The sequence below is a fragment of the Salvia miltiorrhiza genome, chromosome 5 (genome assembly GCF_028751815.1).
Source record: "Salvia miltiorrhiza cultivar Shanhuang (shh) chromosome 5, IMPLAD_Smil_shh, whole genome shotgun sequence".
In the NCBI taxonomy this organism is placed as follows: Eukaryota; Viridiplantae; Streptophyta; class Magnoliopsida; order Lamiales; family Lamiaceae; genus Salvia; species Salvia miltiorrhiza.
The window spans coordinates 55,335,577-55,354,346 of NC_080391.1; the positions used below are offsets into that span (position 1 = coordinate 55,335,577).

General features: G+C 34.8%; 3 protein-coding genes and 1 long non-coding RNA gene across 7 annotated transcripts; 3 read left to right on the plus strand and 1 right to left on the minus strand.

The window, feature by feature from the left end:
* Positions 1-3,425: 3,425 nt before the first annotated feature.
* Positions 3,426-6,799, minus strand: LOC131025194 (DExH-box ATP-dependent RNA helicase DExH15 chloroplastic-like). Of its 3 annotated transcripts, none has more exons than XM_057954843.1 (7): positions 6,322-6,799; positions 5,685-5,793; positions 5,525-5,611; positions 4,943-5,061; positions 4,356-4,473; positions 3,798-3,895; positions 3,426-3,640 (listed from the first exon to the last, which is right to left on the minus strand). In XM_057954843.1, exons 2-7 carry the CDS (start codon positions 5,766-5,768, stop codon positions 3,586-3,588), a joined length of 561 nt encoding a protein of 186 aa, XP_057810826.1. In that variant the 5' UTR covers positions 5,769-5,793; positions 6,322-6,799; the 3' UTR covers positions 3,426-3,585. The 3 variants fall into 3 exon arrangements, with proteins under 3 accessions (XP_057810826.1, XP_057810827.1, XP_057810828.1); XM_057954844.1 differs by having other exon boundaries at positions 3,426-3,674; XM_057954845.1 differs by lacking the exon at positions 3,798-3,895.
* A 5,847-nt stretch (positions 6,800-12,646) lies between these two features.
* On the plus strand, positions 12,647-14,160 carry LOC131025195 (expansin-A1-like). Its single transcript, XM_057954846.1, has 3 exons — positions 12,647-12,911; positions 13,031-13,343; positions 13,441-14,160. Exons 1-3 carry the CDS (start codon positions 12,785-12,787, stop codon positions 13,742-13,744), a joined length of 744 nt encoding a protein of 247 aa, XP_057810829.1. The 5' UTR covers positions 12,647-12,784; the 3' UTR covers positions 13,745-14,160.
* Positions 14,161-14,940: 780 nt separating this feature from the next.
* On the plus strand, positions 14,941-15,789 carry LOC131026140 (uncharacterized). The gene has a single exon (XM_057955909.1). It carries the CDS (start codon positions 14,941-14,943, stop codon positions 15,787-15,789), a length of 849 nt encoding a protein of 282 aa, XP_057811892.1.
* A 315-nt stretch (positions 15,790-16,104) lies between these two features.
* Positions 16,105-18,236, plus strand: LOC131025196 (uncharacterized). Of its 2 annotated transcripts, XR_009102108.1 has the most exons (5): positions 16,109-16,358; positions 16,586-16,670; positions 16,754-16,829; positions 17,087-17,134; positions 17,884-18,236. It is a non-coding gene; the product is annotated as an uncharacterized LOC131025196 (long non-coding RNA). The 2 variants fall into 2 exon arrangements; XR_009102107.1 differs by having other exon boundaries at positions 16,105-16,358; positions 16,754-17,134.
* The last annotated feature ends 534 nt before the right edge of the window (positions 18,237-18,770 follow it).

Below are 18,770 nucleotides of genomic sequence, written 5' to 3' on the forward strand. Positions count from 1 at the left end.
TGGACCGATGGAGCTTATTGAAGGTGGTGAGAATTTTCTGAATATGTTTCAGGAAGCAAGCTGGAGATCGAAGGCGCCGATGTCGGTTTTGCCGAAGGAGGGTGATAAGAGGTGGATTTCACCGCGTCGGGGTACTTTCTGGTTAGACGTGGATGTCTCTATCCATGCGAATGGGAATTTGGTTGGAGCAGGGTTCCTGGTTCGAGATCATAAAGGAATGGAGTTAGCGGCGGCTGCGAGACGCATTGGACGAACGGAGACCACTCTTATGAGTGAATTACACTCGATCTTGCTGGGCGTGGGATTCTGCATGGAACAAGATTTTTGCCCTCTTGAGGTCTTCACTGATTCCCTCTTGGCGGTGCACGTTTTGAGTGAGAAGACGAGGGGGATTGATTCGCTTTGTGACGATCTTTACGATGCTTTTATTTCTGCTAAGGAGAAGATAGTGCTTGATTTTAAACATGTTCGTAGGGAAGCTAATAGAGCGGCCCATTTCTTGGCTAATCTAGCCGTGTGTGTTCCTGATGCAATGATCTGGAGGTCTGATTTTCCATCAGCTCTCTTAGATATTGTTCATCGTGATTTGAATTAATAAAAGGTCTCTGGTTTGGTCTAAAAAAAAAAGATTTTACCTCACATATTGTAGATAGTAATATTTACATCTCTTTTAAAGAAAATGGTTATCTAACGAAGCAAATGTTAGACATACGGTAGATTCAAATTTCATGCATTGTAGAAGGGATAAAAGGGTGCTGAATATTTATATTTTTATCTATCAACGTTAATCTTTCAAAGTTTATGCATTAAAGAGATGTTTATTTTACATGATCGATAAGATGCATGATTGAGTACTTTTATTCTCAATACTAAGATTTCTCCGATCTCACATTTTCAATGGAATAAGAATAAAATAAAATTAGATTAAATGATATAAATAATTAAGGGCCCTGGAATATCCTAATGTTTGAAATCCATCAAAATAAATAAGAGATTGACCTTACTATTTTTAAATATCGAGATTAATCATTTAAAGTAAACGCTTCCTTAAGGGCGCTTACTTTGCATGATTGATAAAATGCATGATTGAGTATTTTTATCATCAAGAGTATGATTTCTGCAATCTCACTCTTTCAATGAGATAAGAATTAAGCAAAACTTTTTTTTTTTTAATCAGAAAAGGAACAGCAATTCAATAAGAAAGAAAATAGGCATCATAAATGCCCAAAGGTCAATTACAAACAAGATTCGAAAGGACACCAGAACACCATGCAGAGAAGGTGTCCTTCCACTCACACAATTGTAAAATAGTAACCCAACTCCACATTCGAGCCTGTATTTCACCAAAAGTACTTTTTGTCTCCTAGATCTTACATTCAAAACGACTCTCATTCCTCCATCTCCATAACACCCAGGTCGTACAGCTCCATAGCGCCTTCAGAAACTGAGCAAAACTAGCTTAAATGATATAAATAATCAAGGACCATGAGATATCCCAAAGTTTTAATCTATCAAAGTAAACAAGGGATTAACCTTACTATTTTTATCTATCAATGTTAATCCTTCAAACTAAACATCCCTTTAGTGTTTTAGTTTTAAGTCGTATTTTATTTTTAAGTTGCAAAATGACATCACCTCCTTGCTCTCACAATTCTACATCATTTTGATTGTCCGGGAGTTGCCACATTAAAATTTTGGTACCAGGTTGATGAGGATAAAAAGATGCATCCTTGAAGACCAAAAGATCAGAACAGACTTGGCCTAAATTCGCCGATAACAACGTTGAAGCAGCCCTGCAGCCTTGTTTTCCCGGGATTTGACCTTATCTTGAAGATTCTCACATATCCGATAAAGAATGAGATTATCATGAAGATATGGATAAATGTGAAAAATCATAGCTCTATTATAACTACAAAAAGGAGCTCTAATCTTACTAGAATTCTTAATATTTCAACCTATAAATAGATGTAAAGTCTCATTGTAAAGATCATCATAAAACATCACACAACACCCGCTCATTATCGCCTATTTACATACCAAATCAATACAATACTATAAGTTTCTTGCCTTTCTCCCATTTTTTTACTGCTTTTCGTTAATTAGAAGCGTTATTTTTAAGCACGACATTGGTTAAATTTGATTTGGCCGAGAATTATGTTTTGAGAAAATTTCGAAAATAATGGAAGTTTATATATTTAAACACCAAATTTATAGAGCATGAGAAAAATATAAATTTGACCATAGCGTTTGAATTATGCTTTGAATTTAACTCGTATTTTAATAACTCATCGTTGCACTTATGCTTTGAATTTAACTTGTGTACGTATTCACAAAAACACAATTCTATGACCTAATTAAAGTTATGCTAAATAAAGTGTTAATTGAAAGAATTATACGACAAAAAACTTCGAGCAAAATGGATTAGTGATGGATGAGGAGTAAACAGAATTAATTGAAATTTTGGTCCATATGTCTTTTTGTAAATAATTATTTTGCGATTTATTGTTGTGTTATATTAATATACGTAAATATTCCAACCTCAGAGGTGTGGATTTGCACAACGTGGTGTCTCTGGAAAGAGAGAAATGAGGGTAAATTCAACAAAAGCCCATGGAAGACTGAGAAAATAATGGCAGAGATCAAAACAAGAATCTGGGGGTGGTCGCTGGCGTTTAATCAGAAGACAGAACCAGACGAGTTCAGGAGATGGTTCTTTGGGGTGAAATTGTGTGGCTAAGTCAAGTGTTTCTTCCTCTATTTTCCTCTTCTTCTCTTTGTTTTTCGTTTCTTTTCTCCAGCTGTGTTATTGGTGGGGTACCTCTGGTACCTATGTTTTTCTTCATTTATAAAAGTTTTTACACTACTACAAAAACGCTCATAGATAACGGATAAAATCCGTTATCTATGACCCCAAAAAACCGATAAGTATAGTGGTGATATCTATGATACAGTCATACATAACGGTAAAAAAACCGTTATGTATAGTCGTATAGATAACGGTATCTGCGCTCATACATAACGGTTAATATCCGTTATCTTTACAAGTGATACATAACGGTTCTTACCGTTATGTATTATTGTTTTTACCGTTATGTATAGTCGTATAGATAACGGTATTCTGCGCTCATACATAACGGTTAATATCCGTTATCTTTACAAGTGATACATAACGGTTCTTACCGTTATGTATTATTGTTTTTACCGTTATGTATTGATATATATATATTTTTTTTTCCATCATAGTTAACAGTTTTTTGCACTTTTTATAACGGTTTTAACCGTTATCTTTGATAGAAATACATAACGGTTTTTCGCATTTTTTATAACAGTTTTTTACACTTTTTATAACTGTAATATATATATTTTTTATTTTCCTATTATTTATCTAAAAAATTAAATTAATAATTTTAAAACAACAAATGGCATTGCCATCGATAACATATATTATATAACATCCGAAATATTCATACATTATCATCCAAATATAATGAAAACAACACAAATATTCTAGTTAGCTATATGATTAATTAAAAAATATTACAAATGCGCGCAACTTGCTAGACATTTGAAACGACGTTCTCTGCTTCAGCCTTCTCTTTTGTAGTAGTCCTCATAGCTCATCGACTCCCATCTACTTGATCTGCCAAGATGATAAACTCAATTACACTAATGAGCTGGAGAAATATGAAAGATATTAACAACCTAAATCTTTCTATAACTACATAGGTAGTGATTCTGTATTCTACATCAATACTCTTGGAAATAGAAATTAATAACAGAATTTTGATTTATTTTACCTAAACAAGGAAACTTGCGTGACATTGGAAGGCCACCACATGTCAACTGGATCAACCAAGTATTTTCTCAACATCCCAGCCCATCCATATCCCACCATCTGCAATTAGTCCCATCAAATCAAACACAACACACACATTAATTAATATGGAAAAGAAAAGAAAAGACCACACTCCAGATGCCTTACAAATTAAATGGCAATTTGGTTTCAAGATTTCATCACGTTGTTCAATGTCAATGCCTAGCTAGAATGACAACTAAAAATCATATGCTTCATGAAATCAGAGCTATGAATATAAAAAAATAGATACCAAATCAAAGTACCAAAATATCAAATTTCAAGCTATCTGCTAGTCCTATGAAAATACTTTATATTTCATTTAATAATAAAAGCTTCACATGATTAAGTTTAGCAAAGAAGATGAAACTAAGCATATTCCTTGTACCCAACTACAATAACAGAGTAAAATTCGAAACAAATTCAAGCAAATCTGTAATTCTAATTCCAAAAACATAAGAAAAAGACTACTGTAATTCTAATTCTGAAAGAGAGGGCTTACCGTGTGCGGTGTGCGTGAGTTGCCGACGAACAGACGAACGACGATCTGAAAAGGAACGGCACTTCCAATATCAGCCTTCTTCAGAGCAGGAGTATCGTTTAAGTAACTTGCAGCAACACTGAAACCTCAATTCTAAAAAGTGTAGGCTTTCCACATAGACAAAGCTATTATAGTGCAGATAGGAAATTAAGGAATCACATATCAAATTATTAAAAAGTTAACTACAAATGTCCAGATCCCTGCTTCATATGGTGGCAAGATAATTGTAAGCAATTGGATTTCTCGTACTATTATAAACTGCAGCTAATAAAGCAAATCTAACAAAACCTATACTAAAAATTATACCACAGTGACATACAATAGCAGTTTCTGGAAGATTTCAGCCACAAATCCCATAAAACTCAAGCATAAAGGACTATCTTCTTAACTCAAATTACGTAATAGTACAAAATTTGAACTGAACACTTGAGAAGCACCGCGCATACCAATCATCATTAAACTTGTATGGCAACAATCAAAAAATATCTAAAGTATTTAATTAATTAAGAAGTTCTTGGTTTCTAGCAATATCTACCACAAGAAGTCACCTGTTCATGCCAGTGCCTTTCTGATCAAGAAGTGGTAACAATGCTGTCTTTGTTGAGAAGTGCCAAGTCAACGGAACTGGACGCTTAGATGATGTTACCAACTCAGTTTTTCCATGAATCTTTCAAGCACAACAGAAGAACAAAGTATTATATATGAGAAAGCAAAGTGAATACTCTATAAAGAAATAGATGAAAGTGAGAAAAAGAATGGATGCCAATTTGTCCATTGAATAGTTCTCTAGAGGACCAATTGCAGATGAGTAATGACTAATGAAATAGAATGTTATAAAAAAATCAATCATTTGAAGGGACTCTTTCTTGCAGCAGGATTGTAGTTCATTTATCAATCTTGAAAGACACTGTATTACCTTCCACTAAAAATTCCCTCCGAGTACCATTTGTCCAGGATGAACTATGATGATGTACAATGATAGTTTATCACACCTTTCTAGATTTAAAGCAAACATCCTTACAGGATATTAAGAATTTTAACCTACAAATTCCATGCAATTCTAAAAAAGTACTTTTTCAAATACTACCTTGCACAACAACTGCATGACAGATCAAGAGTAGAAGCAGTACCTGACCAATCCAACCCGCCAACTCATCTGGGTTTGCGACAGTGGCAGAAAGATAGATTAATTGCACTTGTTTAGGGCAGTAAATTACCTATATAAGCAATAATTAACAGCATAAACAATTATGTAAATTTTGGCTTCCTGTATAATATAAAATTACTCACAATCTCCTCCCAAACTGTACCCCTGGATATATCGCTCAAATAATGCACTTCATCCAAAACAATCACATCCACATCGGAAAGCATACTTTCAGAAGAATCAGTTCCAACACTGAATCACAGATATATCCACAAGCATAAGAAACATAAAAGATGTCTCGGTTACATAGACGTACAAAAGATATGAAAATATTACCCTGGAAAAGACAACAGCCAATGTAATAACATTAAATGAAAGAGTAAAATGCAGAAATCATTCAAAAGTAAATTATGAACCAAACAAACTGACTCTCCAGCTAGATACACACTAGTAAGAACTTATTTTGACAACATACTTCATTATCATCTCGAATAACATCACAAAAATATCAAAAAACAAGTAAGATTAGCACATTTATGGGCATCCAAATCATTTCCTGCCCACAACAGGTAATAATCCATCTAAATTCTTACACAGATAGATTAGGGTTAATCGGCCACAAATACGAAGATCCAGCAGCTTAAAAAAGGGGCAATTGAACTGGCAGCAATAATTCAAGGGTTTCCCATCAAAATCAAGATTTCGAACCATTTCTTCAATAAATGATCTAACTACCAATTGATTCATTAATTCAGAAAGGAAGAGTTGATATCCACATACCCTTTTGAGTGAAGTCTTGTTGGAGAGCAGGGATGGAGCTCGAGTGAAGAAATGGAAGGGAAAGAGGAAAAATCGAATCTTTATATTAGTATGGAGGGAAGCGGTGAAGGAGGCGGGGATTCATAGCGGCTGCTCATCGGAGTCGAGAGGGAGACGGTGATAGAGGCTTGAGAGATGAGGGAAGATGACGGCGGTCCGGCTGACCGTTGCTGTCGACTGAAGAAGAAGAGGGTGGTTCAGGCGGTAATCTCGTCGGAAATTGAAAGGGAAGAAAGCTAGGGATTTTTGGGGATTTTTCATGATTTAGAGAGGGAACGAGAGGCAGGCAGATGCGAGGCCTACAAAGGGGATACCGTGGCAGTGGTGGCTGGCGGCGACAGTAGCCGCCGGGTTTGAAGGGAGTAAGGCGGTGGCAGAGAGAAGAAGAAGATAGAAGTACGGCGAGAGAGAGAGAGAGAGTGGTGGGTGAGACTTCAAACTTGGGAGAAGAAGGTGAATTATGTAATTAGGGTTTTTATTTTTTATAATATTATTAAAGTTAAAATTAAAAATAAATATAAAAAGTAATCATAACAGTATTTAAGCGCTCATACATAACGGTTAAAACAACCGTTATAAAAATATACTCATAGATAACGGTTATCTTAACGGTTCGATAACACCGTTATGTATACACCTAATAGATAACGCTTATTCATAACGAATTACTTCGTACCGTTATCTATGCTTATGAGTAACACTACATAGATAACGGATTTCTGTAAAAACCGTTGTCTTTTATAAAAATGCGCTCATACATAACGGTTTTTTAAAAAAACCGTTATGTATGCAGTGTTATGTATGTGTATTTTTGTAGTAGTGTTACCTTTGCCTGATCAAAAAAAAAAAAATTAATATACGTAAATATTTTCTCGATAATGCACAAAACATTTGTATTGATGATAATTTGAATATTATAACTGCAACTTTAATTGAGTTTAGAAGATAGGTACTGTGAGAAACAGGAATATATTAATTTTATTTGTAAGAGATGTGTTGTTTATTTTATATATTGCTCGCATTGAATAAAATTTGTTCTTTGATACGCTCTAAACATTATACATATTCTATGTATTAGAATTTCTTTGATAATTCTACCATATATCGCACCGTAAGAGCATTCACAACGAGGCTCGCGGGAGTAGGTGCGGTGCCATAGCTGAGCCTGGGGTGTGAGCGGTGCTTGTAGCAGTGCGCCCGGTGCGTGAGAGGAGAGAGAAAGGTGTGTGGACACGCACCAATAAACATAAAAGAAAAAATTATTGCCTTTTCTAATCTATTTTTTTATGCTCTATAAAAATCATTTAAAACTTATAATTTTAATTTTAATTTTAACTAAATGTAATTTCATTAGTTATAGTATACTACACAATATGAAAAATCTATATTTTTCAATGTAGAATTCAATACAAATCAACTTAATGTAAGAGAATCTCCAATGCGTAGCTCTAGCGCTGGATCAAGCCATGCGACTAGCGCCGAGCGCGCGCTGGCGCACCAAGGTGCTTTAAAGCGAGGATCCGGGGAGAGCTTGGTGTGAGGACGTTTGAGGAAGGTGCGTGCTATGCACACTATGATTTAAAAGAGAGAGAGAGAGAGAGAGAGAGAGAGAGAGAGAGAGAGAGAGAGAGATGGAACAGACATGCAGTGAGAAGAAGAAGAAGCACCGTTGAGAAGAAGAGAAGAAGAAGGCGATTTTATTTAATTTGGAACAGTGGGCTTTTTGTCATATTTAATTTTTATTGGGCTGTTATTTAACTTCTTTTAATTTTTTATAATTTTTGTAATAATTGTAATTCTCAAATTTAAATTTAATAAATTTTTAATTTTCAAATGAAGAGATTAATTTGAATGAAATAGAAATAAAATAGAAATGGACAAATTAGAGCTCTTTATACATCCAATGCATTGGAGATGGAAGGCTAAGGCGAGGATCACCTCCTTAGAGCTCCTTTTTAAGCTGTAAATGCTCTAAATTCTCTTTTTATAATGCACTACACATTATAGAGAAGTATACACCTATCATTTGTTGTTAAAATTCAATACTTATTTTAATCTATAAATGCATTTAAAATAAGGATAAAATAGAACTGAAATTTGTTGTAATATTTTTTTAATTATAACACTTTAATTTTCAATTAATGTAGAATTTTAAATATAATTTTAGTTTTTAATTAATGTAGGATTGAATTTGAATTTTAAAATACAATTTATGCTGTTAATTTAATGTTTAATTTAATTTAAAAGCACAATAAAATGGAAAATAAAATTTAAGAGCCCAAGTGCAAAGAACCCCAATATCAAAAAGAGGCATAAAAATAGTGGGAGCATTTAAGAGCCCCTGAAGGGACTCTCGGCTGCGGATACTATAATGGTGAGCATCTTAAAATGAAGATAAAATGTAAAAAATAGTAATAAATTTTTTAAAATAGGAAAGCAAAATATGTTTGGATACTAACTAGGCGCCAAATGGTGCATGTGCAGCCGAATTCGTTGAAGTTCTCAACAATATTTAATTTTAATTTTGAATATTAAATGTCGATCTCAATTCTCAACGGTATTCATCACATTGTATTTTATTATTATTATTATTATTATTATTATTATTATTATTATTATTATTATTATTATTATTATTATTATTATTATTATTATTATTATTATTATTATTATTATTATTATTATTATTATTTCAGATACAAGATAAATGAATGTTTACAATAATCAAATTATTACAAATTAGAAATCCAAATAAATATAACTCAACATCCATATAAAATATAGTAATTAACTCACACAACCTATTACTAATAAATAAGCATCGTGATTTATTCTTAGTAAATTTGATAATATTCTCGAAAATAGTGTTTTCTTGTTAATTTCATACTTTTCTCATATATCAAGGCATGCATATATATTTGGTGGCATCTATATATAATTTTTTGACTCGACTAGTGAAATACATAGTCATTTTAAGTTAGTAAAGATAAAACTAATCATTAACATAACAAAGATAAAAAAATAGTGACTTTTACTATTTTTACGCATAATTTTTGATCAATAATACGTTTAATCGTTATAATTGCTTTTTAAATAGAACAATTTACAACTAAGAATAATTTTAATTGTGAATTGCCCTATTTCAACGACAATTCACAATCAATCTTATCTTGATCATGACTTACGTACCAAACTTATTATTCATCTTATTTTTTTTAGTTTATTCATCTTTAAAATATGAAAGTGACTATTGTGATATATTAAATCAAATTTCTATACCTCATGAATAAGTACAATTAACCAGATCTTACAACAGCAAATCCTCAATCGGCAAATCGTTTCTCAATATGCATATATAAATAATTATTTTTATTTCAAATTGGACCCTAATATCTCGCTAATTATGTCGGAAATCACATATTATTTTCCATGCAGATATGCATGCCATTGCCAAATTCCGTAAGCCAATATTTGATGTGATTGTGACAACTATGCCAAAGTGTATTTAATGATAACCGTGATTATATAATGATTTTGACAACATATACAACTTCAATAATTAGGCTAACTTATTGTATACGTGAAATCATAGTAATTAATTATAGATGATGATAATGTTTTTCCAAAATAAAAGTATAGCAGATTATATTGCATTCTCAACAGCCTACTATTGACGGAAAGAAAAATGAGATTTATCGCGTACAATAAACTATTAACCAATCTAGACTAGTCTACTGTGATAGCAATGAAAAAAAATGACTTATTCTAATATATAAAATGCATTGTATATTTTAAAGAAGTATTATTACAATACGTAAAAAAACCACTAAAAATCATAATGAAAAAACCTAAAACAGGAAACCCGCTGAAAGCACAGAAAACACTTATTAGGGATCGGGCCTTATCAAAACCTTTTTGGCAAAAACCCTGTGAGAAAAACATCAGTAAAGAAAAAAGAGTACCCATCTGTTACAATAGCAAAACAAATAAAAGTATCATAAACAGCATGAATCAAATTAAGAGAAACCAACAGAGGCAGACTAGAAAAAGGTCAAGTTCTAGCGCACCAGAAACTTGTGAAAACCTCGTCCAAGCGCAAATATGATCCACCGAACAAGAACAGCCGTGTAAGGGGGAAAAAAAAATACCAATGTTAACATATGTATTGAGCTTACTAGGCTATTATATTAGTCAGCTACAAAACAATTACTAAGATTTATCGAGGTACAAAATGTGTCAATTTTCAAAACCTACGTAGAAAAATTTGACACCATCAAATTAAGCCCACTTTTTTGGTACATAATATATACATGTATGAACATGTTGAAATGTAGTCTAAAACCAGCGGCAAAAATTTGGAAACCTTGAATATTTGGGGGGTCCGGAAATCAATATGAGAGAGAAAAAAATAAAATAAAATGAAGCAGAGCCGCAAATAAAGATGAAAGAAATCTGACGTAGAAAAATGAAGAATAAATTCCTATCACTACCTAGTATTTATTTCAAATCTTATATAGTTGAATAAAGAGAGATTCTTGGTCACAAAATAAAATCAGATAATAAAGTGGGATAGAGAGATAAGAAAAAGGGCATAAAGTCCTTTGCGGCAAATGGGGGCATGTGGTGTGAAATGTGAATCTGTGATGCTGAAATATTATCTTAAAATAGAACATTAGTATTATATAAGAAAACAGGAGGTCTTGGGTTTCGGGATGTGGAATTGTTTAATCATGTTCTGTTAATTAAATGGCTTTGGAGATTTTTGGTGGATGGGAGAGCTTTGTGGGCGAGAGTGATCAAATCGATTTATGGGGAACTTGTCTGGGGCGAAGAGGGGGATTGCTCGGTGGGAAGAAGTGGGCAGTTGGGGTGGTGGGCGAAAATTGTGGAGAAAGGGGGAGGAAGAGACGATAGATGGTTCATTGATCACCTTCAACACAGTCTCGGGGATGAGATGAATACAATGTTCTGGGAGGACGTGTGGGCTGTTAACAAACCTCTCAAGTTCTCTTTCCCGAGATTGTATAACTTGTGCTCGAATAAGAAAGCCCTTGTCGGAGAGAGTGGGTTTTGGGAAGGAGAAGAGTGGGTGTGGTCGGTGAATTGGAGGAGGGATTTGAGGGAAAGAGAGAATGGACAGGTGGAGGAACTTTTGAGACTTGTTGCTGCTTTTGTCCCTTCTACAGGTTTAACTGATGGATGGAGTTGGAGGGCAACTACGGACGGTAAATTCTCAACAAAGTCGGCTTATGATTTGGTGACGGCTTCCAGAGAGGCGCAACAAACTCAACCGGCTGAGATGGCTATTGTTTGGGAGGCTCCAACATCGCACAAAGCCAAGGTGACAGCGTGGAGATGTCTTAGAAATCGTTTGGCTACATATGACAACTTAAGAAGACGACAAATTCAAATTAGCTGGGAAGAGAGAGGATGCAACGCCTGCGTCGCTGGAGAGGAGACGACGGAACATCTGTTTCTTCATTGCCCGAAAGCTGCGGCGGTGTGGGACCAAATCTTCCAATGGTTACACATCAAAACGGCAAATCCTAGAGGTACTCTCCATCATTACACTTCCTTCATCTCTGCTGCCAAAAAGAAGAAAGGAAGAAGATTGCTAAATGCGTTATGGGTGGGAACGGTTTGGACACTATGGGAAAAAAGAAACGAGAGTCGTTTTCAAGGAAAGATTTGGGATATTGAGAGACTTGTTTTACAGATCAAGGGTAGACTTTGGAGTTGGAATGAGGTCTATAAAGTTTTGGAGTTGAGAATCCCTTTCACCATGTGGTGCTCAAAGGGTTTCAATCTTTCCTTCTTGTTTTGATTGGCATCCCTGGTGCCTTGCTTTTTATCTTAATAAAATTTTAATTTTACCGATCAAAAAAAAGTATTACTATAATTCCAACCATTTTATTGAATTTGCAATTTTTTTTTAATGAAATGAATTTCTAGCAAGACTAGAGTCAGAGACCGTGAGTTGGAAAACTGCATGTCCCCCACAAAAGCTTAAGATTAGTAGTTGCGAAATAAATAAATAAATAACCATCACATAACTACTTTTACGGTTTTACTTTTACCCCAATAAAAATTTTAAAAATTTTGAAGAAAAGAAAAAATCATCACATGCTTAGTGCGCGCACCATGAATTCGACCTTTCAAGGTAGTTTAGAATCATGTTTTCTGTTATTAATTTTAATAATAAATAATTTTATATTTTCTGCTAAAACAGTTGGTGGTCCCCACCCCAACAGCCTCAAAAAGTTTCAGTTAGTTGCGTGACTACTCACTGTGGACTCTCTCTCTCTATTTATATCACCACCTTCCTTCATTCTCTTCTCATTCCAACTCCAAATCTATTTTGTCTCTCCATATTCTCCCCTCTCTCTCTCTCTCTCTCATTCTCATAAACCAAGATTCTACAAAAATGGCAGTTCATGCACTGCTCTTTCTTGGTTTTCTCGCAACGGCGGCGTGCGTTCGCGGCGACGGCGGGGGGTGGACTTCAGCCCATGCAACATTCTACGGCGGAAGCGACGCCTCCGGCACAATGGGTAAGTATTTTTCAACCAAAAAAGAAAAGAAAAAAGAAAAGTCGCTACTTTGAAGTAACGTTTTTGCATGAAGGAGTTTTTTTTTTTTTGGTTTCTGACTGCGGCATTTCATCGAGCAGGTGGCGCGTGCGGGTACGGGAACCTCTACAGCCAGGGGTACGGCACGAACACGGCGGCGCTGAGCACCGCCCTGTTCAACAGCGGCCTCAGCTGCGGCTCCTGCTACGAGATCCGCTGCGCCGGCGAGAAGCGGTGGTGCCTCCCCGGCACGATCACGGTGACCGCCACCAACTTCTGCCCGCCGAACAACGCCCTCCCCAACAATGCCGGCGGCTGGTGCAACCCTCCCCTCCAGCACTTCGACCTCTCGCAGCCCGTCTTCCAGCACATCGCTCAGTACAAGGCCGGAATCGTCCCCGTTTCTTACCGGAGGTTCTTTTCCTCCCCAAACCCTAATTTCAGTTTTCCCCCAATTTTCAATTTCAATTTCCCCAACAAAAACTGATTTTCTGGATTTATGCATACGCAGGGTGGCCTGCAACAGGAAGGGCGGGATAAGGTTCACCGTGAACGGCCACTCCTACTTCAACCTCGTGCTCATCACCAACGTCGGCGGCGCCGGCGACGTCCGCTCCGTCTCGATCAAGGGCTCCAAAACCGGGTGGCAGGCGATGTCGAGAAACTGGGGCCAAAACTGGCAGAGCAACTCCTACCTCAACGGGCAGAGCCTCTCCTTCAAGGTGACGACCAGCGACGGCCGCACCGTCGTCTCCAACAACGCGGCGCCGGCGAGCTGGTCGTTCGGCCAGACCTTCGCCGGAGCTCAATTTTGAAGAGGAATTTCAAAAATTACCTAAGTTGTTGTGTTTTTTATTTTAAAAATATATATAAATATATATATATATATATATAGTATATGGTCACGAATATTAGTAGTGTGACTAGTAGGTTTGGAATTAGGTTTGGAATTGGGATAGGACTAATTTTATATGGTCCTTTTTAAAGGCACCCAATTTATAAGGGGCCGTTTTTTGATTTTTTTTTTTTTTTGAGTACTTTTCTTTTCCTGTGTTGGAAGGAAAAGAAGGTGGCTGAGGTGGTATAAATGGTGTACCACCCGCTCATTAAGTAGTACTGTTTGGAGCACTTTTTTGTTACTCCTGAATTCGGCTTTTGAAAATGGCTGAAATTTGTAGTTGGGTTTGTAAGCTCTATTTTAATACTAGTAATGAAATTTCCTGGTTTTAAATGTGGCATCAACTTAGACCAGATAAACTAATTTGTGTTTCTAAATATTTTTTATAACTCCTTCCGTTAAGAAAAGTGAGGCATTACTTTTTAGGCACGTCTCAATGAAATTGTGACAAATTTTTTGGGCAAGCAATTTAAAGAGTTAGTGTTTATGTAAAATTAATGTGAAAAATTGAATGAAAATTTAAAATGACTCAATTTTGTTTGAATATAATATGACTTTAATTTATTTTAAAAAGTAAAACTACTCAATATATGATAAATGAAAAATATGATTTTAATTTATTTTAAAAAGTAATACTACTCAATTTCGTGAGATAGGTTCAATTAGAAGGTCCAAAAAAAAAAATACGACTTAACTAAGTGATTTCGTGAGACAGGTTCAATTAGAATTAGAAGGTCTAAAAAGAAATACAACTTAACTAAGTGGGAACCGAGGGAATATAAGTTATTGGTATTTTTTATAATTTTGATTGATAGTTTCTTTACTTCCCTTTGATAAAATGATAACAGTTGGGTGTTTTTGGTGACTATTCTTTTTTTTTTTTATGGCATCTTCATGAAAATAAAAATAAAAATTGAAATATAGAATAATAATCATTTTTATTCAAATAACATAAATATTTAATTTATTCCTTACAATCGGAGGAGGGCGGGGACAGGTTGGTGGGAGAAAATTGTGGCAGCAGGTAAAGGTTCGTTGGGATCCTGGTTTCATAATAGTATTAGTCGAAGGGTTGGGGATGGGAGGAACACGTTGTTTTGGACTCATAACTGGATGGGAGAAAAACCTCTTTCTATTCGTTTCCCAAGATTGTTTCATCTCAGCGAGAATAAGGAGGCGCTTGTGAGTGAGCTGGGTAATTGGGAGAACGGGAGGTGGGTGTGGGATTTGAGGTGGAGACGAGATCTTTTTGAGAGGGAGAAGGAGGCTGTTAATTCCCTACTTTCTTGTATTTCTGGTTGTGTTTTTCATGCAGGTGAAGTTGATGGATGGATTTGGAAGAAGACCAAGGAAGGCAAATACACAACAAAATCCGCCTACTTGGTTATTCAAGCAACAAGAAAGGAAAACTCGACACCAAACGTGTCTTTGAAAACAGCGGCGAAGGTCTGGGACATCCAAGCCGTACAAAAAGCTAGAGTGACAGTTTGGCGAGCTTTCAGAAATAGACTACCGACGTGTGAAAATCTGAGGAAAAGAAGTATCGGAATTGACGAGATGGAGATGTTTTGCAACGCATGTTTTGAACCAGTGGAGTCTACTGACCATTCTCTTATTTGTTGTCCGAAGGCCTTGGCGATTTGGGATGGTTTGCTGAAGTGGATCGGTGTTCAGATGGCTCATCCGCAAGGTTTGCATGAACATTTTTCCATTTTCTGTCAGATGGCTAAAGATAAGAAGAGCAGGAAGTTTTTGAAGTCTCTTTGGGTATGTACTATCTGGATTCTGTGGAGAAAAAAGAATGAACGTAGGTTTGAAGGTACTGGGTGGGATGACTTTGGCACAATTATGGAAATCATTTCTAGTATGTGGAGCTGGAACAAAATTTTTAACTTTTGTGTTTGGGAGAATAACTTCTCCTCTTGGTGTTCCTTGGGCCCTATGGCTTCTCTCTGTATTTGATCTTGTTGGTATCTTTGGTACCAATTTTTTTTAATATACTTCTTTTCTGGTAAAAAAAAAAAAAATCATTCCCAACACAAATTCAGAGCCTAGTACACTTCAAAGCATTTGTTAAATTCATTCTGACCACATATTAATTTGGGTTTGACTAGTCCATTATATTTACCTTTTTTCGGCAGATAAATTAATTATCATGGTATGGGTGCGTTGAGATCTATAAAGAATTCTCTTAGAGTAGAGATTAAAGAATATATCTTAACCGCTGAATTAATAGAAATCTACGGTCAAGATCAGGTTTTTAGTTTTATAATTAGTGTATTTTAATTCAGATAAAAAATCGAAATATTAGATGAAAATTCGTTGAGGGGCATAAATGGTATCATCTTTTTACTGAATACCGTCCAAAAATAACTCCCGAAAATCACTCCATTTACCAACCACTCCCACCACGTCTAGGCATACAGAAACGTTGACTCCTCATCTACAGAGCAGCAGCGGCGATTCCACTCTAGTAGTTTTCGACGGCGGCTTGAATCGTGTAATTTCCGGCGACGCTCCATGAAAAGAGTGTAAGTGTTTGCTTTATTTTCTTGCTTGTTAGATATTTTCTGAATAGGGAGAATATTTTGTGAAGAAGAATGGAAGATTTGTGGAAAAAAATAGGAGTTTTTTTCATGGTTTATTGAACAATGGTGGAGACCTGGGATTCAATTTTAGTGTGTGAAAACTTATAAAAAAAGTGATTTTTTGTGTTTGTATTGAACGATGCATAAGAACGAGATGTGAATATTTGTAGATTTGGGCAATCCCGGTAATCCCCTGTCATCGCCTCTACATCACCCGCCACCACCCCATTCTCGTCGTCGGTTGCGGCAATTCCGGTAATCCCTTTCTTTTGACTTTTTCACCTTCTGGATCACAAAGTTAAAGCAGGAATGCATTTCCTTAATAAATGTGTGAGCAGATATGGTTATAGATGTACAAGATATGAGTGCCTTTGACACGGGATCTTTTGCTGCTGACTGCTATTATAGATGAAGGTAGTATTTTTTGCCATGATGTATTTATCTTTAAAAACAATGTTTGCAGTATTTTCTGATGCTTTTCGATGCATTCTTCCATGAATACTGGACTCTCTTTTGGTGAGTTATCTATATTATTTTAGGTGTTTTCTTTTCAGACTTGTTATTAGTAAGAATAAATATTTCTCTTTTTCCTTTTCAACTTCAAATCCTTTGCCCATTTTCTAATTCTCTTGTTGCTTTATCAAATTCACTCTTCCAATAAGTTGAAGCAGCTGATGACAAACTATAGGGTACTCAAGGATAAGGGAGTACATGTTCTGGTAAGCCGCCCAAATTAGAGTGTTTTCCTCTCTTTTTAATTTTTAGTTTAAACATTTTTATAGGATGTTCTTTCCCACCCACTCTATTGGAAAACTGCTTGAGGTATTCCTCTTATATCTAATTTAGGTTTTTTCATATTAAGAAGATTTGTTAAGTTATATAGAAATTATACTAAGTTATTAAGTATATTTTTCAGGTTATTCAAAAATAGTTGTAGTTATTCAGAATACAGTTTATTCAGTATACATCGGTTGTTGTTCAGTATGTTTGTTGTGTTATTCGTAAGATATTTTTATTAATTGGGTATAAGGTAATTATTATGTGATCGGTGTATTTGTTAAGTTATTCAGAAAGTAGAAGTTATTATTTAGAATATTTGTTATGTTTGTTCAGGAAATGTATTATTCTGTTCAGTATGTTTGATATGTTATTCAGAAACTATCTTATGAACTAATTAAGTGCATATTGAAATGGAATTCGTTGAATTTAATATGTCAGTGGTGAGAACACTCAGAAAATTATGGAGTAAATTCACTTACTGTATTAGTTTATTCAACTAAGTTTGAAAATTATTCAATTATTCTATTTTTGTGTATAAGTCATTCGTTATATCATGGTTTCTGGTTTGGTGTACAAAAGTATTGATCTAGGTTTGAAATTTAATCATTGATCATTAATTTACTCTATAATGTATATAAATTATGTGTGATTACATCATATTTGTTCATTCATGGGTGATGGCACGCAGGGCTGAAAATGCAACATATTTAGTAAACGACCACAACAATTCTCAAGGATGCGCATACAGTATTGTGCATCCATTTTGGCGTGCATGGGAGGAAAATGAGGTGAAAAAGGCCGTTGTGGACAAAGCTTCACATACTTTTGGAGAAATGTACAAGGATCCAAAATTCAATGTAAATTCGACGCTACTAGGGTAAAATTTGGGCACGGAAGAGTCCCATAAAAAAATTTATATTTTTTTGATGATTGAAGTCATTTGAAACATATGTTTTAGATGATACAATAAAGTCTGAATTTTGTGTCAATTGATTTTGTTTGACTTCCATTGGTTTGTGATGTGAAATTGTAGAATTATAATCTATCAGTAAAATATCTGTTAGTGGACATTGTTTTGGATGGTGTTTGTGATTCAAAATGATTTTATTTCGAATAGTTGCTTCAATGAACGATATAACAATTGTGGAGAACTTATTGAATGATATTCAGTACTGAATACTATTTATTCAGAACTTATTTATTTTATTCAGTATTGAATAGTAGTTATTCGAAAGGTACATTAGATTATTCAAAACTTATTCATAAGTGAATAGTAGTTATTCGAAAGGTACACTAGATTATTCAGAACTTATTCATGCTTGAAATCGAAGTGTTGACTTAATGAATACGTTTTGTTAATTTAATGAATACGTGCTGAATATTGTTTACATTTAACTGAATAAATAAATTATTATAATGAATAAATATATAAATAAATGTAATGAATAGATTCAATTATTCAGTGAATAAGTAATACAAATATAATAAATAAATACAAAAATTCATTACATATCTAATTGTTTGTTTTTGAAATAATGTCGTAATTGCACATTATTTAATCTAAAAATGAAAAAA